This window comes from Somniosus microcephalus, chromosome 12 (genome assembly GCF_052327205.1).
Source record: "Somniosus microcephalus isolate GS21.2 chromosome 12, FLI_Smic_1.0, whole genome shotgun sequence".
In the NCBI taxonomy this organism is placed as follows: Eukaryota; Metazoa; Chordata; class Chondrichthyes; order Squaliformes; family Somniosidae; genus Somniosus; species Somniosus microcephalus.
The window spans coordinates 216,641,368-216,663,919 of NC_140998.1; the positions used below are offsets into that span (position 1 = coordinate 216,641,368).

The window sequence follows — 22,552 nt, forward strand, 5'->3', positions numbered from 1 at the left end:
ACAACATTATCGAGAGACAAACGCTCGGTCCCTAGTGCCAGAGTCGTGGATGGGTGCTGGGTGTGGACGGGTGCTGGGTGTGGATGGGTGCTGGGTGTGGATGGCTGCTGGGTGTGGACGGGTACTGGGTGTGGATGGGTGCTGGGTGTGGATGGCTGCTGGGTGTGGATGGGTGCTGGGTGTGGATGGGTGCTGGGTGTGGATGGCTGCTGGGTGTGGACGGGTACTGGGTGTGGATGGGTCCTGGGTGTGGATGGGTGCTGGGTGTGGTGGGTGCTGGGCATGGATGGGTGCTGGGTGTGGATGGGTGCTGGGCGTGGATGGGTGCTGAGTGTGGATGGGTGCTGGGTGTGGATGCGTGCTGGGTGTGGTGGGTGCTGGGCGTGGATGGGTGCTGGGTGTGGATGGGTCCTGGGTGTGGATGGGTGCTGGGTGTGGACGGGTACTGGGTGTGGATGGGTGCTGGGTGTGGATGGCTGCTGGGTGTGGATGGGTGCTGGGTGTGGATGGGTGCTGGGTGTGGATGGCTGCTGGGTGTGGACGGGTACTGGGTGTGGATGGGTCCTGGGTGTGGATGGGTGCTGGGTGTGGTGGGTGCTGGGCATGGATGGGTGCTGGGTGTGGATGGGTGCTGGGCGTGGATGGGTGCTGAGTGTGGATGGGTGCTGGGTGTGGATGCGTGCTGGGTGTGGTGGGTGCTGGGCGTGGATGGGTGCTGGGTGTGGATGGGTCCTGGGTGTGGATGGGTGCTGGGTGTGGACGGGTACTGGGTGTGGATGGGTCCTGGGTGTGGATGGGTGCTGGGCGTGGATGGGTGCTGAGTGTGGATGGGTGCTGGGTGTGGATGGGTGCTGGGCGTGGATGGTGCTGAGTGTGGATGGGTGCTGGGTGTGGATGCGTGCTGGGTGTGGTGGGTGCTGGGCGTGGACGGGTACTGGGTGTGGACGGGTGCTGGGTGTGGATGGGTGCTCGGCGTGGATGGGTGCTGAGTGTGGATGGGTGCTGGGTGTGGACGGGTGCTGGGTGTGGATGGGTCCTGGGTGTGGATGGGTGCTGGGTGTGGATGGGTGCTGGGTGTGGATGGGTCCTGGGTGTGGATGGGTGCTGGGTGTGGACGGGTACTGGGTGTGGATGGGTCCTGGGTGTGGATGGGTGCTGGGCGTGGATGGGTGCTGAGTGTGGATGGGTGCTGGGTGTGGATGGGTGCTGGGCGTGGATGGGTGCTGAGTGTGGATGGGTGCTGGGTGTGGATGCGTGCTGGGTGTGGTGGGTGCTGGGCGTGGACGGGTACTGGGTGTGGACGGGTGCTGGGTGTGGATGGGTGCTGGGCGTGGATGGGTGCTGAGTGTGGATGGGTGCTGGGTGTGGATGGGTGCTGGGTGTGGTGGGTGCTGGGCGTGGATGGGTGCTGGGCGTGGATGGGTGCTGGGTGTGGATGGGTGCTGGGTGTGGATGGGTGCTGGGCGTGGACGGGTGCTGGGTGTGGATGGGTGCTGGGTGTGGATGGGTGCTGGGTGTGGATGGGTGCTGGGCGTGGACGGGTGCTGGGCGTGGATGGGTGCTGGGTGTGGATGGGTGCTGGGTGTGGATGGGTGCTGGGTGTGGATGGGTGCTGGGTGTGGATGGGTGCTGGGTGTGGATGGGTGCTGGGCGTGGACGGGTGCTGGGTGTGGATGGGCGCTGGGTGTGGATGGGTGCTGGGTGTGGATGGGTGCTGGGTGTGGATGGGTGCTGGGTGTGGATGGGTGCTGGGTGTGGATGGGTGCTGGGCGTGGACGGGTGCTGGGTGTGGACGGGTGCTGGGTGTGGACGGGTGCTGGGTGTGGATGGGTGCTGGGTGTGGATGGGTGCTGGGCGTGGATGGGTGCTGGGTGTGGACGGGTGCTGGGTGTGGATGGGTGCTGGGTGTGGATGGGTGCTGGGTGTGGACGGGTGCTGGGTGTGGACGGGTGCTGGGTGTGGACGGGTGCTGGGTGTGGATGGGTGCTGGGCGTGGATGGGTGCTGGGTGTGGACGGGTGCTGGGTGTGGACGGGTGCTGGGTGTGGATGGGTGCTGGGTGTGGACGGGTGCTGGGTGTGGACGGGTGCTGGGTGTGGACGGGTGCTGGGTGTGGATGGGTGCTGGGCGTGGATGGGTGCTGGGTGTGGACGGGTGCTGGGTGTGGATGGGTGCTGGGTGTGGATGGGTGCTGGGTGTGGACGGGTGCTGGGTGTGGACGGGTGCTGGGTGTGGATGGGTGCTGGGTGTGGATGGGTGCTGGGTGTGGATTGGTGCTGGGTGTGGACGGGTGCTGGGTGTGGACGGGTGTTGGGTGTGGATGGGTGTTGGGTGTGGACGGGTGCTGGGTGTGGATGGGTGCTGGGTGTGGATGGGTGCTGGGTGTGGACGGGTGTTGGGTGTGGACGGGTGCTGGGTGTGGACGGGTGCTGGGTGTAGATGGGTGCTGGGCATGGACAGGTGCTGGGTGTCTGTGTGTCGGACTGTCTGTTGTCCACACAGAGCGTTGGATTGATTTTGAGTCTGAATATGTGTTGAGGTGGTGTCTATCTATTTGTAACTCTATCTTTCGTAGAGTCTCTCTGATTATTTCTCGGTGCCTGTCAGTGTGAGTTGGGTCTGAGTAATTAAAACATCCAGCCCCTGTACATCTACCGAGGCAATCCACAGAAAGGATTCACCCAAAAACTTACCTGGACTTATAAAGATGCCTCGGAATTACCCCAAAATAACACCAAGGTGCACAGGTGCGAGGGAAGGGGGAGGTTTTGAGAGGTAGTGTTCTGGGTACCCATCAAACACTCCCAGGGCAAGTACAGCACGGGTCAGATACAGAGTAATGCTCCCTCTACACTGTCCCATCAAACACTCCCAGGGCAGATACAGCATGGGTTAGATACAGAGTAAAGCTCCCTCTACACTGTCCCATCAAACACTCCCAGGGCAGGTACAGCACGGGTTAGATACAGAGTAAAGCTCCCTCTACACTGTCCCATGAAACACTCCCAGGGCAGGTACAGCACGGGTTAGATACAGAGTAAAGCTCCCTCTACACTGTCCCATCAAACACTCCCAGGGCAGGTACAGCACAGGTTAAATACAGAGTAAAGCTCCCTCTACACTGTCCCGTCAAACACTCCCAGGGCAGGTACAGCACGGGTTAGATACAGAGTAAAGCTCCCTCTACACTGTCCCATGAAACACTCCCAGGGCAGGTACAGCACGGGTTAGATACAGAGTAAAGCTCCCTCTACACTGTCCCCATCAAACACTCCCAGGGCAGGTACAGCACGGGTTAGATACAGAGTAAAGCTCCCTCTACACTGTCCCATCAAACACTCCCAGGGCAGGTACAGCATGGGTTAGATACAGAGTAAAGCTCCCGCTACACTGTCCCATCAAACACTCTCAGGGTAGGTACAGCACGGGTTAGATACAGAGTAAAGCTCCCTCTACACTGTCCCATCAAACACTCCCAGGGCAGGTACAGCACGGGTTAGATACAGAGTAAAGCTCCCTCTACACTGTCCCATCAAACACTCCCAGGGCAGGTACAGCACGGGTTAGATACAGGGTAAAGCTCCGTCTACTCTGTCCCATCAAACAATCCCAGGGCAGGTACAGCACGGGTTAGATACAGAGTAAAGCTCCCTCTACACTGTCCCATCAAACACTCCCAGGGCAGGTACAGCATGAGTTAGATACAGAGTAAAGCTCGCTCTACACGGTCCCATCAAACACTCCCAGGGCAGGTACAGCACGGGTTAGATACAGAGTAAAGCTCCCTCTACACTGTCCCATCAAACACTCCCAGGGCAGGTACAGCACGGGTTAGATACAGAGTAAAGCTCCCTCTACACTGTCCCATCAAACACTCCCAGGGCAGGTACAGCACGTGGTTAGATACAGAGTAAAGCTCCCTCTACACTGTCCCATCAAACACTCCCAGGGCAGGTACAGCACGGGTTAGATACAGAGTAAACCTCCCTCTGCACTGTCCCATCAAACACTCCCAGGGCAGGTACAGCACGGGTTAGATACAGAGTAAAGCTACCTCTACACTGTCCCGTCAAACACTCCCAGGGCAGGTACAGCACGGGATAGATACAGAGTAAAGCTCCCTCTACACTGTCCAGTCAAACACTCCCAGGGCAGGTACAGCACGGGTTAGATACACAGTAAAGCTCCCTCTACACTGTCCCATCAAACACTCCCAGGGCAGGTACAGCACGGGTTAGATACACAGTAAAGCTCCCTCTACACTGTCCCGTCAAAAACTCCCAGGGCAGGTACAGCACGGGTTGATACAGAGTAAAGCTCCTTCTATACTGTCCCATCAAACACTCCCAGCGCAGGTACAGCACGGGGTTAGATACAGAGTAAAGCTCCCTCTACACTGTCCCATCAAACACACCCAGGGCAGGTACAGCACGGGTTAGATACAGAGTAAAGCTCCCTCTACACTGTCCCGTCAAAAACTCCCAGGGCAGGTACAGCACGGGTTAGATACAGAGTAAAGCTCCTTCTACACTGTCCCATCAAACACTCCCAGCGCAGGTACAGCACGGGTTAGATACAGAGTAAATCTCCCTCTACACTGTCCCATCAAACACTCCCAGGGCAGGTACAGCACGGGGTTTGACACAGAGTAAAGCTCCCTCTACACTGTCCCATCAAACACACCCAGGGCAAGTACAGCACGGGGTTAGATACAGAGTAATGCCAATATCATCCCGTGAGTAGGAACTGGGGAGATTAATCTGTTATTCATTTATATTATGGTCTGTGCCCTTTATTCTCTCTCTCTCTCTGTCTCTCTCTCTCTCTCTCCCTCTCTGTCTGTCTCTCTCTCTCTCTCTCTGTCTCTCTCTCTGTCTCTGTCTCTCTCTGTCTCTCTCTCTCTCTCTGTCTCTCTCTCTCTCTCTCTCTGTCTCACTCCCTCTCTCTTGCAGCTTACTGGAATGCTACCAGAGCCTTTATGATCCTGTCCGCGATGTCCTGTTTCGCTGGTCTGATCGCGGGAGTGCTCGCCTTCGCTCACTCATCTTTCCTCGAGAAGTTTAACCGCACATTCGCTGCAGGAATCATGTTCTTCATCTCAAGTGAGTATCGTTACTGACTCTCAGCTATTAACTGAGACAGAGACAGAGGGAGTGAGAGATAGACAGAGAGAGAGAGAGAGAGACAGAGAGAGAGAGACAGAGAGTGAGAGAGAGAGAGACAGAGAGATAGGGAGAGAGACAGAGAGACAGAGAGAGAGACAGAGACAGACAGAGAGAGAGAAAGAGTGAGAGGGAGACAGAGAGAGAGAGAGAGGGAGAGAGAGAGACAGAGAGAGAGAGAGACAGACAGAGAGACAGAGAGAGAGACAGAGAGAGAGAGAGACAGAGAGAGAGAGAGACAGAGAGAGAGACAGAGAGAGAGAGACAGAGTGAGACAGAGAGAGAGACAGAGAGAGTGAGAGAGAGAGAGAGGGGGTGAGAGGGAGTGAGAGATAGAGAGAGAGAGAGTGAGAGAGAGAGGGAGTGAGAGAGAGACAGAGAGAGAGAGAGAGAGAGACGCAGAGAGAGACAGAGAGAGAGAGACAGAGAGAGACAGAGAGAGAGACAGAGAGACAGAGAGAGAGACAGAGAGAGAGACAGAGAGAGAGACAGAGAGAGAGAGAGACAGAGAGAGTGAGAGAGACAGAGAGAGAGAGACAGAGAGAGAGAGTGAGAGAGAGAGGGAGTGAGAGAGAGACAGAGACAGAGAGAGTGAGAGAGAGAGAGACAAAGAGACGCAGAGAGAGAGAGACAGACGTAGCTGTACGGTAGTGAAGTATGGGGCGCGCTCAATCACCATAGCTACACTAAATGGGAAAAACACACAATAGAAGCCCTACATGCAGAATTTTGCCGAAGCATTCTTCGCACCCAAAGGAAAACACCAACAAATGCATGCAGAGCCGAACTAGGCAGATACCCACTGATAATAAACATCCAAAAACGAGCACTAAACTTCCAAAATCACCTCAAATCTAGCTCCCCAGACACCCTTCATTTTAAAGCCTTCCAGACCCAAGAGCTAAACCCAGAAAAGAGTCCCCTGAGTCAGCTGCTACTGAAACTAAGTACTCCTACTCAGCCGGATCCTGACCAGCCCCAGACCAACACAGCCGTCCAAACACCAATCCGAGTGAACCAAATCATTAAACAATGCAAAGAAACCTACCTGGAACATTGGCACAAAATAACCAAAAGCCAAAGCAGATTAGAATGTTACCGGGCCCTAAAAAGAGAATATAAACTGGCAGACTATCTCTCGACCATCAGAGACACAAAACAGAGACAGACCCTCACCAGGTACAGACTAAGCGACCACCAATTGGCAATTGAAAAAGGAAGATACAAGAAATCCTGGCAGCCTAGAGAGAATAGAATATGTGATCAATGTCTGGCCGGCGAGGTTGAGACAGAGATGCATTTCCTCCTAAAATGCGAAAAATTCAACACAACAAGAAACATATTATTTGACAAGCTCAGCCAAACAACCCCAGATTTCAAAGAATTGGATGACCTGTCAAAATTAAGATTAGTCCTGGGAGAAGGAGACAGACCATACCTTGGTGCCAAATATGTAACAACATGTCACAACCTGAGGACTGTTTAAAATTAATACTGAATGTACCCAACGATGTACAACGACTGTTTAAATTAATATTGTTTAAACTAATATTGTATGTACCCAACGAAGGTCAAAATTGTTTGACACCTACAGAATGTTGGAAAACTGTACTTTTTGTTATGTAAGCTTTGGCAATATGGTTCCCTGTAAACTTTCATGCCAATAAAGCATTTGAATTGAAAAAAAATTGAATTGAGAGAGAGACAGAGAGAGCGAGACAGAGAGAGACAGAGAGAGAGAGACAGAGAGACAGAGAGAGAGAGAGACAGACAGAGAGACAGAGAGAGAGACAGAGAGAGAGAGAGACAGAGAGAGTGAGAGCGAGAGAGAGGGGGTGAGAGGGAGAGAGAGATAGAGAGAGTTGTCTAGGGAAGTTATTCTGCAGTATTCTAAATAGTAGATTACTTGATTTTCTTAACAAACATAATATCCTCAGAAAAAACCAAATAGGCTTCCTTCCAAAACACCGCACCGCCGACCATATCTATACCCTTCACACCCTCATTGAAAAACATATACACCAAACAAAAAATGGGAAAATATTCGCCTGTTTCATCGACTTCAAGAAAGCCTTTGACTCTATATGGCACGAAGGGCTCTATTATAAACTTCTTCAGTGTGGAATAGGGGGCAAAGTCTATGACCTTATTAAATCAATGTATCTGAAAAACAAATGCGGGGTCAAAATTGGAGACAAACGCACCGATTTCTTCACCCAGAGAAGAGGCGTCCGGCAGGGCTGCAATTTGAGCCCAACCCTGTTCAACATATACATAAATGAATTAGCAGACATGCTGGAGCAAAGCGAGTCACCAGGTCTCCGTCTCCTGGATGGAGAAGTGAAATCCCTGTTCTATGCGGATGACCTGGTTCTGCTGTCTCCCACAGAACAGGGATTACAGCAACAACTAGACCTACTCGACAAATACTGCCAAAATTGGGCTCTAACAGTAAATCTAAAGAAAACCAACATCATGATTTTTCAAAAAAGGCCCAGATGTCAGGAAAACAAATATCAGTTTACCCTCAGTGATACCACTATAGGACACACTATGAGCTACACCTACCTTGGTCTAACTATTACAGCATCATGGAGCTTCAGCATAGCAGTGAATGCACTAAAAGAAAAAGCCCGAAGAGCCCTATATGCAATAAAAAGAAAATTCTACAACATCCAAATCCCAATCAAAATCTGGCTCAAAATATTTGACAGCATAATCCTGCCCATTGCACTGTACGGTAGTGAAGTATGGGGCCCGCTAAATCACCAAAGCTACACTAAATGGGAAAAACACACAATAGAAGCCCTACATGCAGAATTCTGCCGAAGCATCCTTCGCACCCAAAGAAAAACGCCAACAAATGCATGCAGAGCCGAACTAGGCAGATACCCACTGATAATAAACATCCAAAAACGAGCACTAAACTTCCTAAATCACCTCAAATCTAGCTCCCCAGACACCCTTCATTTCAAAGCCTTTCAGACCCAAGAGCTAAACCCAGAAAAGAGTCCCCTGAGTCAGCTGCTACTGAAACTAAGTACTCAGCCGGACCCTGACCAGCCCCAGACCAACACAGCCGTCCAAACACCAATCTGAGTGAACCAAATCATTAAACAATGCAAAGAAACCTACCTGGAACATTGGAACAAAATAACCGAAAGCCAAAGCAGATTAGAATGTTACCGGGCCCTAAAAAGAGAATATAAACTGGCAGACTACCTCACGACCATCAGAGACACAAAACAGAGACAGACCCTCACCAGGTACAGACTAAGCGACCACCAACTGGAAATTGAAAAAGGCAGATACAAGAAATCCTGGCAGCCTAGAGAGAATAGAATATGCGATCAATGTCTGGCCGGCGAGGTTGAAACAGAAATGCATTTCCTCCTAAAATGCGAAAAATTCAACACATCAAGAAACATATTATTCAACAAGCTAAGCCAAACAACCCCAGATTTCAAGGAATTGGATGACCTGTCAAAATTGAGATTAGTCCTAGGAGAAGGAGACAGACCATACCTTGGGGCCAAATATGTAACAACATGTCACAACCTGAGGACTGTTTAAAATTAAGACTGTTTAAAATTAATATTGAACGTACCAAATGAAATACAAAGACTGTTTAAAATTAATATTGTTTAAAAGTAATATTGTATGTACCCAACAAATGTCAAATCGATTGACACCTACAGAATGTTGGAAAACTGTTGCTATGTAAGCTTTGGCAATATGGTTCTCTGTAAACTTTCATGCCAATAAAGCATTTGAATTGAATTGAATTGAATTGAATTGAGAGAGAGAGAGAGTGAGAGAGAGAGGGAGTGAGAGAGAGACAGAGAGAGAGACAGAGAGAGTGAGAGAGAGAGAGACAAAGAGACGCAGAGAGAGAGAGACAGAGAGAGACAGACAGACAGAGAGTGAAAGAGAGACAGAGAGGCAGAGAGACAGGGAGAGAGAGAAAGACAGAGACAGACACAGAGAGAGAGACAGAGAGAGACAGAGCAAGAGGGAGATGGAGACAGAGAGAGAGAGACAGAGAGAGAGAGAGAAACAGAGAGACAGAGAGAGAGAGAGAGAGAGGGAGGCAGAGCGAGAGGGAGAGAGAGAGAGAGAGAGAGACAGAGAGAGAGAGAGACAGAGAGAGAGAGACAGAGAGAGAGAGAGACAGAGAGAGACAGAGACAGAGAGAGAGAGACAGACAGACAGAGAGACAGAGAGAGAGAGACAGAGAGAGAGAGAGACAGAGAGAGAGAGAGAAAGAGACAGACACAGAGACAGACACAGAGACAGACACAGAGACAGACAGAGATACAGAGAGAGAGACAGAGAGAGAGAGAGAGTGTGTGTGACCGAGAGAGAGAAATAGGAGGGGGAGGGAGAGAGAGAGAGAGTGTGTGTGTGACTGAGATCAAACTATAACAGCCGTGATTCAGTGTCTGGGACTGTGCGGCTGTGTGTGTGCGAGGAATGACAATGACTGGGAGCGCAGTGACTGTGGGGGGCCGGTTGGGCTGGGCGAGGGGGTGTTAGAGTTAAAGCAGCAATCCCTGCAGTGTATGGATTGTAATGCGATGTTTTTTGTGATCCTGCCCAGCTTTCCTGGTGTTGTTGGCCATGGCCGTTTACACCGGGGTAACGGTGAACTTTCTGGGTAAACGGTTTGGTGACTGGCGCTTCTCCTGGTCGTACATCCTGGGCTGGGTGGCCATGCTTCTGACCTTCTTCGCAGGTAAGGCATTGGCGTTGCTGTGAAGCCAGGAGGGTCCTAGACATTGCTGCCCAACAACAGGTGGCAATGCTGGGCCTCACTCGATCCCACAGCCTCTCCACCATCTACAAGGCACAAGTCAGGAGTGTGATGGAATACTCTCCACTTGCCTGGATGAGTGCAGCTCCCAACAACACTCGAGAAGCTCGACACCATCCAGGACAAAGCAGCCCGCTTGATTGGCACCCCATCCACCACCTTAAACATTCACTCCCTCCACCACCGGCGCACCGTGGCTGCAGTGTGGACCATCTACAAGATGCACTGCAGCAACTCGCCAAGGCTTCTTCGGCAGCACCTCCCAAACCCGCCACCTCTTCCACCTAGGAGGACAAGGGCAGCAGGCACATGGGAACACCACCACCTCCAAGTTCCCCTCCAAGTCACACACCATCCTGACTTGGAAATATATCGGCCGATCCTTCATCGTCGCTGTGTCAAAATCCTGGAACTCCCTCCCTAACAGCACTGTGGGAGTACCTTCACCACACGGACTGCAGCGGTTCAAGAAGGTGGCTCACCACCACCTTCTCCAGGGGCAATTAGGGATGGGCAATAAATACTGGGCCTTGCCAGCGATGCCCACGTCCCAGGAACAAATAATAAAAACTAAGCGATTGAATCCAATTTCCAACCCCAACTTACAGAGAATCACATCACATGTACAGCACAGAAAGAGGCCATTCGGCCCATCTGGTCCGTGCCGGTGTTTATGCTTCACACCAGCCTCCTCCCACCCCTCTTCATCTCACCCCGTCAACATCAGCCTCCTCCCACCCCCTTCATCTCACCCCATCAACACCAGCCTCCTCCCACCCCTCTTCATTTCACCCCATCAACACCAGCCTCCTCCCACACCTCTTCATCTCACCCCATCAACACCAGCCTCCTCCCACCCCTCTCCATCTCACCCCATCAACACCAGCCTCCTCCCACCCCTCTTCATCTCACCCCATCAACACCAGCCTCCTCCCACCCCTCTTCATCTCACCCCATCAACACCAGCCTCCTCCCACCACTCTTCATCTCACCCCGTCAACATCAGCCTCCTCCCACCCTCTTCATCTCAGCCCGTCAACACCAGCCTCCTCCCACCCCTCTTCATCTCACCCCATCAACACCAGCCTCCTCCCACCCCTCTTCATTTCACCCCATCAACACCAGCCTCCTCCCACCGCTCTTCATCTCACCCCGTCAACACCAGCCTCCTCCCACCCCTCTCCATCTCACCCCATCAACACCAGCCTCCTCCCACCCCTCTTCATCTCACCACATCCACACCAGCCTCCTCCCACCCCTCTTCATCTCACCCCATCAACACCAGCCTCCTCCTACCCCTCTTCATCTCACCCCATCAACAGCCTCCTCCCACCCCTCTTCATCTCACCCCGTCAACACCAGCCTCCTCCCACCCCTCTTCATCTCACCCCATCAACACCAGACTCCTCCCGCCCCTCTTCATCTCACCCCATCAACACCAGCCTCCTCCCACCCCTCTTCATCTCACCCCATCAACACCAGCCTCCTCCCGCCCCTCTTCATCTCACCCCGTCAACACCAGCCTCCTCCCACCCCTCTACATCTCACCCCGTCAACACCAGACTCCTCCCACTCCACTTCATCTCACCCCGTCAACACCAGCCTCCTCCCACCCCTCTTCATCTCACCCCATCAACACCAGCCTCCTTCCACCCCTCTTCATCTCACCCCATCAACACCAGCCTCCTCCCACCCCTCTTCATCTCACCCCATCAACACCAGCCTCCTCCCACCCCTCTACATCTCACCCCGTCAACACCAGCCTCCTCCCACCCCTCTTCATCTCACCCCATCAACACCAGCCTCCTCCCACCCCTCTTCAGCTCACCCCTTCAACACCAGCCTCCTCCCACCCCTCTTCATCTCACCCCATCAACACCAGCCTCCTCCCACCCCTCTTCATCTCACCCCATCAATACTAGCCTCCTCCCACCCCTCTTCATCTCACCCCATCAACACCAGCCTCCTCCCACCCCTCTTCATCTCACCCCATCAACACTAGCCTCCTCCCACCCCTCTTCATCTCACCTCATCAACACTAGCCTCCTCCCACCCCTCTTCATCTCACCCCATCAACACTAGCCTCCTCCCACCCCTCTTCATCTCACCCCATCAACACCAGCCTCCTCCCACCCCTCTTCATCTCACCCCATCAACACTAGCCTCCTCCCACCCCTCTTCATCTCACCCCATCAACACCAGCCTCCTCCCACCCCTCTTCATCTCACCCCATCAACACTACCCTCCTCCCACCCCTCTTCATCTCACCCCATCAACACCAGCCTCCTCCCACCCCTCTTCATCTCACCCCATCAACACCAGCCTCCTCCCACCCCTCTTCATCTCACCCCATCAACACCAGCCTCCTCCCACCCCTCTTCATCTCACCCCATCAACACCAGCCTCCTCCCACCCCTCTTCATCTCACCCCATCAACACTAGCCTCCTCCCACCCCTCTTCATCTCACCCCATCAACACTAGCCTCCTCCCACCCCTCTTCATCTCACCCCATCAACACTAGCCTCCTCCCACCCCTCTTCATCTCACCCCATCAACACCAGCCTCCTCCCACCCCTCTTCATCTCACCCCATCAACACCAGCCTCCTCCCACCCCTCTTCGTCTCACCCCATCAACACCAGCCTCCTCCCACCCCTCTTCATCTCACCCCATCAACACTAGCCTCCTCCCACCCCTCTTCATCTCACCCCATCAACACCAGCCTCCTCCCACCCCTCTTCATCTCATCCCATCAACACCAGCCTCCTCCCACCCCTCTTCATTTCACCCCATCCACACCAGCCTCCTCCCACCCCTCTTCATCTCACCCCATCCACACCAGCCTCCTCCCACCCCTCTTCATCTCACCCCATCAACACCAGCCTCCTCCCACCCCTCTTCATCTCACCCCATCAACACCAGCCTCCATCCACCCCTCACCACATTCTATTCCTTTCTCCCTCGTATTTATCCAGCTTCCCCTTAAATGCATCTATGGTATTCAAGGACTCCAAGTGTTAAGTTACGAGGAGAGGTTACAGAAACTAGGGTTGTATTCCCTGGAATTTAGAAGGTTAAGGGGCTGATCTGATCGAAGTTTTCAAGATATTAAGGGGAACTGATGGGGGAGACAGAGAGAAACTATTTCCGCTGGTTGGGGATTCTAGGACTAGGGGGCAGAGTCTAAAAATTAGTGCCAGACCTTTCAGGAGTGAAGTTAGGAAACACTTCTACACACAAAGGGTGGTAGAAGTTTGGAACTCTCTTCCACAAACAGCAATCGATGCTGGGCCAATTGTTCATTTTAAATCTGAGATTGATGGATTTTTGTTAACCAAAGTTATTAAGGGATACGGGTTAAGGAGTGTTTTAAGGAGAGAGAGGCGCAGAAGTTTAGGGAGGGAATCACAGAGCTCGGGGCCCAGGCGGCTGAAGGCACGGCCGCCAGTGGCGGAGCGATGTATATCTGGGGATGCTCAAGAGGCCGGAATTGGAGGAGCGCAGAGATCTGGGAGGGTTGTAGGGGATGCAAGAGATTACAGAGACAAGCAGGGTTGTAGTGGCTGGAGGAGGTTACAGAGATAGGGAGGGTTGTAGGGGCTGGAGGAGGTTACACAGATAGGGAGGGTTGTAGGGGATGCAGGAGATTACAGAGATAGGTACGGGTGTAGGGGCTGGAGGAGGTTACAGAGATAGGGAGGGTTGTAGGGGCTGGAGGAGGTTACAGAGATAGGGAGGATTGTAGGGGCTGGAGGAGGTTACACAGATAGGGAGGGTTGTAGGGGCAAGAGGAGGTTACAGAGATAGGGAGGGTTGTAGGGGCTGGAGTAGGTTACAGTGATAGGGAGGGTTGTAGGGGCTGGAGGAGGTTACAGAGATAGGGAGTGTTGTGGGGGACTGGAGGAGGTTACAGAGATAGGGAGTGTTGTGGGGGACTGGAGGAGGTTACAGAGATATGGAGGGTTGTAGGGGCTGGAGGAGGTTACACAGATAGGGAGGGTTGTAGGGGCTGGAGGAGGTTACAGAGATAGGGAGTGTTGTGGGGGACTGGAGGAGGTTACAGAGATAGGGAGGGTTGTTGGGGCTGGCGGAGGTTACAGAGATAGGGAGCGTTATAGGGGCTGGAGGAGGTTACAGATATAGGGAGGGTTGTAGAGGCTGGAGGAGGTACAGAGATAGGGAGTGTTGTAGGGGCTGGAGGAGGTTACACAGATAGGGAGGGTTGTAGAGGCTGGCGGAGGTTACAGAGATAGGGAGCGTTATAGGGGCTGGAGGAGGTTACAGATATAGGGAGGGTTGTAGGGGCTAGAGGAGGTTACACAGATAGGGAGGGTTCTAGGGGCTGGAGGAGCTTACAGAAATAGGGAGGGTTGTAGGGTCTGGTGGATGTTACAGAGATAGGGAGGGTTGTAGGGTCTAGAGGAGGTTACAGATATAGGGAGGGTTGTAGGGGCTGGAGGAGGTTACAGAGATAGGGAGGGTTGTAGGGGCTGGAGGAGGTTATAGAGATAGGGAGGGTTGTAGGGGCTGGAGGAGGTTACACAGATAGGGAGGGTTCTAGGGGCTGGAGGAGGTTACAGAGATAGGGAGGGTTGTAGGGGCTTGAGGAGGTTACAGTGATAGGGAGGGTTGTAGGGGCTGGAGGAGGTTACAGAGCTAGGGAGGGATGTAGGGGCTGGAGGAGGTTACAGAGATAGGGATGTTTGTAGGGGCTGGAGGAGGTTACAGAGATAGGGAGGGTTGTAGGGGCTGGAGGAGGTTACAGAGATAGGGAGGGTTGTAGGGGCTAGAGGAGGTTACAGAGATAGGGAGGGTTGTAGGGGCTGGAGTAGGTTACAGTGATAGGGAGTGTTGTGGGGGACTGGAGGAGGTTACAGATATAGGGAGGGTTGTAGGGGCTGGAGGAGGTTACACAGATAGGGAGGGTTGTAGGGCCTGGCGGAGGTTACAGAGATAGGGAGCGTTGTAGGGGCTGGAGGAGGTTATAGAGATAGGGAGTGTTGTAGGGGCTGGAGGAGGTTATAGAGATAGGGAGGGTTGTAGTGGCTGGAGGAGGTTACACAGATAGGGAGGGTTCTAGGGGCTGGAGGAGCTTACAGAAATAGGGAGGGTTGTAGGGTCTGGTGGATGTTACAGAGATAGGGAGGGATGTAGGGGCTAGAGGAGGTTACAGATATAGGGAGGGTTGTAGGGGCTGGAGGAGGTTACAGAGATAGGGAGGGTTGTAGGGGCTGGAGGAGGTTATAGAGATAGGGAGGGTTGTAGGGGCTGGAGGAGGTTACACAGATAGGGAGGGTTCTAGGGGCTGGAGGAGGTTACAGAGATAGGGAGGGTTGTCGGGGCTTGAGGAGGTTACAGTGATAGGGAGGGTTGTAGGGGCTGGAGGAGGTTACAGAGCTAGGGAGGGATGTAGGGGCTGGAGGAGGTTACAGAGATAGGGATGTTTGTAGGGGCTGGAGGAGGTTACAGAGATAGGGAGGGTTGTAGGGGCTGGAGGAGGTTACAGAGATAGGGAGGGTTGTAGGGGCTAGAGGAGGTTACAGAGATAGGGAGGGTTGTAGGGGCTGGAGTAGGTTACAGTGATAGGGAGTGTTGTGGGGGACTGGAGGAGGTTACAGAGATAGGGAGGGTTGTAGGGGCTGGAGGAGGTTACACAGATAGGGAGGGTTGTCGGGCCTGGCGGAGGTTACAATGATAGGGAGCGTTGTAGGGGCTGGAGGAGGTTATAGAGATAGGGAGTGTTGTAGGGGCTGGAGGAGGTTATAGAGATAGGGAGGGTTGTAGTGGCTGGAGGAGGTTACACAGATAGGGAGGGTTCTAGGGGCTGGAGGAGCTTACAGAAATAGGGAGGGGTGTAGGGTCTGGTGGATGTTACAGAGATAGGGAGGGTTGTAGGGGCTAGAGGAGGTTACAAATATAGGGAGGGTTGTAGTGGCTGGAGGAGGTTACAGAGATAGGGAGGGTTGTAGGGGCTGGAGGAGGTTATAGAGATAGGGAGGGTTGTAGGGGCTGGAGGAGGTTACACAGACAGGGAGGGTTCTAGGGGCTGGAGGAGGTTACAGAGATAGGGAGGGTTGTAGGGGCTGGAGGAGGTTACAGTGATAGGGAGGGTTGTAGGGGCTGGAGGAGGTTACAGAGCTAGGGAGGGTTGTAGGGGCTGGAGGAGGTTACAGAGATAGGGATGTTTGTAGGGGCTGGAGGAGGTTACAGAGATAGGGAGGGTTGTAGGGGCTGGAGGAGGTTACAGAGATAGGGAGGTTTGTAGGGGCTAGAGGAGGTTACAGAGATAGGGAGGGTTGTCAGGGCTGGAGTCGGTTACAGTGATAGGGAGGGTTGTGGGGGGCTGGAGAACGTTACAGAGATAGGGAGGGTTGTAAGGGCTGGAGGAGGTTACAGAGATAGGGATGTTTGTAGGGGCTGGAGGAGGTTACAGAGATAGGGAGGGTTGGAGGGGCTGGAGGAGGTTACAGAGCTAGGGAGGGTTGTAGGGGCTGGAGGAGTTTACAGAGCTAGGGAGGGATGTAGGGGCTGGATGAGGTTACAGAGATAGGGATGATTGTCGGGGCTGGAGGAGGTTACAGAGATAGGGAGGGTTGTAGGGGCTGGAGGAGGTTACAGAGATAGGGAGGGTTGTAGGGGCTAGAGGAGGTTACAGAGATAGGGAGGGTTGTAGGGGCTGGAGTAGGTTACAGTGATAGGGAGTGTTGTGGGGGACTGGAGGAGGTTACAGAGATAGGGAGGGTTGTAGGGGCTGGAGGAGGTTACACAGATAGGGAGGGTTGTAGAGGCTGGCGGAGGTTACAGAGATAGGGAGCGTTGTAGGGGCTGGAGGAGGTTATAGAGATAGGGAGTGTTGTAGGGGCTGGAGGAGGTTATAGAGATAGGGAGGGTTGTAGTGGCTGGAGGAGGTTACACAGATAGGGAGGGTTCTAGGGGCTGGAGGAGGTTACAGAGATAGAGAGGGTTGCAGGGGCTGGAGGAGGTTACAGTGATAGGGAGGGTTGTAGGGGCTGGAGGAGGTTACAGAAATAGCGAGGGTTGTAGGGTCTGGTGGATGTTACAGAGATAGGGAGGGTTGTAGGGGCTAGAGGAGGTTACAAATAAAGGGAGGGTTGTAGGGGCTAGAGGATGTTACAGAGATAGGGAGGGTTGTAGGGGCTGGAGGAGGTTATAGAGATAGGGAGGGTTGTAGGGGCTGGAGGAGGTTACACAGATAGGGAGGGTTCTAGGGGCTGGAGGAGGTTACAGAGATAGGGAGGGTTGTAGGGGCTGGAGCAGGTTACAGTGATAGGGAGGGTTGTAGGGGCTGGAGGGGGTTACAGAGCTAGGGAGGGTTGTAGGGGCTGGAGGAGGTTACAGAGATTGGGATGTTTGTAGGGGCTAGAGGAGGTTACAGAGATAGGGAGGGTTGTAGGGGCTGGAGGAGCTTATAGAGATAGGGAGGTTTGTAGGGGCTAGAGGAGGTTACAGAGATAGGGAGGGTTGTCAGGGCTGGAGTCGGTTACAGTGATAGGGAGGGTTGTGGGGGGCTGGAGAACGTTACAGAGATAGGGAGGGTTGTAAGGGCTGGAGGAGGTTACAGAGATAGGGGTGTTTGTAGGGGCTGGAGGAGGTTACAGAGAAAGGGAGGGTTGTAGGGGCTGGAGGGCGTTACAGAGATAGGGAGGGTTGTAGGGGCTGGAGGAGGTTACAGTGATAGGGAGGGTTGTAGGGGCTGGAGGAGGTTACAGAGATAGGGAGGGTTGTAGGGGCTGGAGGACGTTACAGAGATAGGGAGGGTTGTAGGGGCTGGAGGAGGTTACAGAGATAGGGTGGGTTGCAGGGGCTGGAGGAGTTTACAAAGATAGGGAGGTTTGTAGGTGGCTGGAGGAGGTTACAGAGCTAGGGAGGGTTGTAGGGGCTGGAGGAGGTTACAGAGATAGGGAGGGTTGTAGGTGCTGGAGGGGGTTACAGAGCTAGGGAGGGTTGTAGGGGCTGGAGGAGGTTACAGAGATAGGGTGGGTTGCAGGGGGCTGGAGGAGGTTACAGAGATAGGGAGGGTTGTAGGGGCTGGAGGAGGTTACAGAGATAGGGAGGGTTGTGCGGGGCTGGAGGAGGTTACAGAGATAGGGAGGGTTGTAGGGGCTGGAGGAATTTACAGAGCTAGCGAGGGTTGTAGGGGCTGGAGGACGTTACAGAGATAGGGAGGGTTGTAGGGGCTGGAGGAGGTTACAGAGATAGGGAGGGTTGTAGGGGCTGGAGCAGGTTACAGAGATAGGGAGTGTTGTAGGGGCTGGAGGAGGTTACAGAGATAGGGAGGGTTGTAGGGGGCTGGAGGAGGTTACAGAGATAGGGAGGGTTGTAGGGGCTGGAGGATGTTACAGAGATAGGGAGGGTTGTAGGGGCTGGAGGATGTTACAGAGATAGGGAGGGTTGTAGGGGGCTGGAGGATGTTACAGAGATAGGGAGGGTTGTAGGGGGCTGGAGGAGGTTACTGAGATAGGGAGGGTTGTAGGGGGCTGGAGGATGTTACAGAGATAGGGAGGGTTGTAGGGGCTGGAGGAGGTTACAGAGATAGGGAGGGTTGTAGGGGCTGGAGGAGATTACAGAGCTAGCGAAGGTTGTTGGGGCTGGAGGACGTTACAGAGATAGGGAGGGTTGTAGGGGGCTGGAGGATGTTACAGAGATAGGGAGGATTGTAGGGGCTGGAGGAGGTTACAGAGATAGGGAGGGTTGTAGGGGCTGGAGGATGTTACAGAGATAGGGAGGGTTGTAGGGGGCTGGAGGATGTTACAGAGATAGGGAGGGTTGTAGGGGCTGGAGGAGGTTACAGAGATAGGGAGGGGTGTAGGGGCTGGAGGAGGTTACAGAGATAGGGAGGGTTGTAGGGGGCTGGAGGATGTTACAGAGATAGGGTTGATATTCAGTACCCCACTGATGCCAGACTGATCCCTCTTTTCCAGGAATCTTCTACATGTGCGCCTATCGGATGAACGAGTGCCGGAGAATGACTGGGTCGCGCTAGAATGGATTTATCCGGCTGGGACAGACCGGAGTCTCCGGGAAGCACGGCCAGGGCCAGACGGAGCTTGGCTTGTGTCGGACACTGGCCATTGGCGTCGGACCTTTTTCATTGAAAAACTTTTTCCCCACCCCGGTTTTTATGAAGTTGGGGGTGAAACCTCTGTGCAGACGGATGGCTGGAGTGGGGTGGAACCTTTCTGAAAACTCTGTACTCCCAACAAATGATTAAAAATCTCTCAAACAGCAGACGGTCGGCCATGTGGATTCATTTGCAGGAATGGCAGCAGCTTTTTCACATTGAGCCTCTCCCCCACACTCCCCGTCACACTGAGCCTCTCCCCCACACTCCCCGTCACACTGAGCCTCTCCCCCACACTCCCCATCACACTGAGCCCCTCCCCCACACTCCCCGTCACACTGAGCCCCTCCCCCACACTCCCCGTCACACTGACCCCTCCCCCACACTCCCCGTCACACTGAGCCTCTCCCCCACACTCCCCGTCACACTGAGCCCCTCCCCCACACTCCCCGTCACACTGAGCCCCTCCCCCACACTCCCCGTCACGCTGAGCCTCTCCCCCACACTCCCCGTCACACTGAGCCCCTCCCCCACACTCCCCGTCACACTGAGCCCCTCCCCCACACTCCCCGTCACACTGAGCCCCTCCCCCACACTCCCGTCACACTGAGCCTCTCCCCCACACTCCCCGTCACACTGAGCCCCTCCCCCACACTCCCCGTCACACTGAGCCTCTCCCCCACACTCCCCGTCACACTGAGCCCCTCCCCCACACTCCCCGTCACACTGAGCCCCTCCCCCACACTCCCCGTCACACTGAGCCCCTCCCCCACACTCCCCGTCACACTGAGCCCCTCCCCCACACTCCCCGTCACACTGAGCCACTCCCCCACACTCCCCGTCACACTGAGCCCCTCCCCCACACTCCCCGTCACACTGAGCCCCTCCCCCACACTCCCCGTCACACTGAGCCCCTCCCCCACACTCCCCGTCACACTGAGCCCCTCCCCCACACTCCCCGTCACACTGAGCCCCTCCCCCACACTCCCCGTCACACTGAGCCCCTCCCCCACACTCCCCGTCACACTGAGCCCCTCCCCCACACTCCCCGTCACACTGAGCCCCTCCCCCACACTCCCCGTCACACTGAGCCTCTCCCCCACACTCCCCGTCACACTGACCCCTCCCCCACACTCCCCGTCACACTGAGCCCCTCCCCCACACTCCCCGTCACACTGAGCCCCTCCCCCACACTCCCCGTCACACTGGGCCCCTCCCCCACACTCCCCGTCACACTGAGCCCCTCCCCCACACTCCCCGTCACACTGAGCCCCTCCCCCACACTCCCCGTCACACTGAGCCTCTCCCCCACACTCCCCGTCACACTGAGCCCCTCCCCCACACTCCCCGTCACACTGAGCCCCTCCCCCACACTCCCCGTCACACTGAGCCCCTCCCCCACACTCCCCGTCACACTGAGCCTCTCCCCCACACTCCCCGTCACACTGAGCCTCTCCCCCACACTCCCCGTCACACTGAGCCCCTCCCCGACACTCCCCGTCACACTGAGCCCCTCCCCCACACCCCCCTCACACTGAGCCCCTCCCCCACACTCCCCCTCACACTGAGCCCCTCCCCCACACTCCCCGTCACACTGAGCCCCTCCCCCACACTCCCCGTCACACTGAGCCTCTCCCCCACACTCCCCGTCACACTGAGCCTCTCCCCCACACTCCCCGTCACACTGAGCCTCTCCCCCACACTCCCCGTCACACTGAGCCCCTCCCCCACACTCCCCGTCACACTGAGCCTCTCCCCCACACTCCCCGTCACACTGAGCCCCTCCCCCACACTCCCCGTCACACTGAGCCCCTCCCCCACACTCCCCGTCACACTGAGCCTCTCCCCCACACTCCCCGTCACACTGAGCCCCTCCCCCACACTCCCCGTCACACTGAGCCCCTCCCCCACACTCCCCGTCACACTGAGCCCCTCCCCCACACACCCCGTCACACTGAGCCTCTCCCCCACACTCCCCGTCACACTGAGCCCCTCCCCCACACTCCCCGTCACACTGAGCCTCTCCCCCACACTCCCCGTCACACTGAGCCCCTCCCCCACACTCCCCGTCACACTGAGCCCCTCCCCCACACTCCCCGTCACACTGAGCCTCTCCCCCACACTCCCCGTCACACTGAGCCCCTCCCCCACACTCCCCGTCACACTGAGCCCCTCCCCCACACTCCCCGTCACACTGAGCCCCTCCCCCACACTCCCCGTCACACTGAGCCTCTCCCCCACACTCCCCGTCACACTGAGCCCCTCCCTCACACTCCCCGTCACACTGAGCCCCTCCCCCACACTCCCCGTCACACTGAGCCTCTCCCCCACACTCCCCGTCACACTGAGCCCCTCCCCCACACTCCCCGTCACACTGAGCCCCTCCCCCACACTCCCCGTCACACTGAGCCCCTCCCCCACACTCCCCGTCACACTGAGCCTCTCCCCCACACTCCCCGTCACACTGAGCCTCTCCCCCACACTCCCCGTCACACTGAGCCCCTCCCCGACACTCCCCGTCACACTGAGCCCCTCCCCCACACCCCCCTCACACTGAGCCCCTCCCCCACACTCCCCCTCACACTGAGCCCCTCCCCCACACTCCCCGTCACACTGAGCCCCTCCCCCACACTCCCCGTCACACTGAGCCTCTCCCCCACACTCCCCGTCACACTGAGCCTCTCCCCCACACTCCCCGTCACACTGAGCCTCTCCCCCACACTCCCCGTCACACTGAGCCCCTCCCCCACACTCCCCGTCACACTGAGCCTCTCCCCCACACTCCCCGTCACACTGAGCCCCTCCCCCACACTCCCCGTCACACTGAGCCCCTCCCCCACACTCCCCGTCACACTGAGCCTCTCCCCCACACTCCCCGTCACACTGAGCCCCTCCCCCACACTCCCCGTCACACTGAGCCCCTCCCCCACACTCCCCGTCACACTGAGCCCCTCCCCCACACACCCCGTCACACTGAGCCTCTCCCCCACACTCCCCGTCACACTGAGCCCCTCCCCCACACTCCCCGTCACACTGACCCTCTCCCCCACACTCCCCGTCACACTGAGCCCCTCCCCCACACTCCCCGTCACACTGAGCCCCTCCCCCACACTCCCCGTCACACTGAGCCTCTCCCCCACACTCCCCGTCACACTGAGCCCCTCCCCCACACTCCCCGTCACACTGAGCCCCTCCCCCACACTCCCCGTCACACTGAGCCCCTCCCCCACACTCCCCGTCACACTGAGCCTCTCCCCCACACTCCCCGTCACACTGAGCCCCTCCCTCACACTCCCCGTCACACTGAGCCTCTCCCCCACACTCCCCGTCACACTGAGCCCCTCCCCCACACTCCCCGTCACACTGAGCCTCTCCACCACACTCCCCGTCACACTGAGCCTCTCCCCCACACTCCCCGTCACACTGAGCCCCTCCCCCACACTCCCCGTCACACTGAGCCCCTCCCCCACACTCCCCGTCACACTGAGCCCCTCCC

At 55.8% G+C, this 22,552-nt stretch overlaps 1 protein-coding gene across 1 annotated transcript in view; it reads left to right on the forward strand.

Moving 5' to 3' along the window:
- The window catches only part of lim2.5 (lens intrinsic membrane protein 2.5), a 30,722-nt gene extending 11,499 nt beyond the window's left edge, over window positions 1-19,223 (forward strand). The window contains exons 3-5 of the mRNA XM_086004050.1: window positions 4,952-5,101; window positions 9,762-9,896; window positions 18,917-19,223. Of these exons, the coding sequence (XP_085860176.1) occupies window positions 4,952-5,101; window positions 9,762-9,896; window positions 18,917-18,978 (347 nt within the window). The 3' untranslated portion in view covers window positions 18,979-19,223. The remainder of the gene's footprint in view (window positions 1-4,951; window positions 5,102-9,761; window positions 9,897-18,916) is intronic.
- The last annotated feature ends 3,329 nt before the right edge of the window (window positions 19,224-22,552 follow it).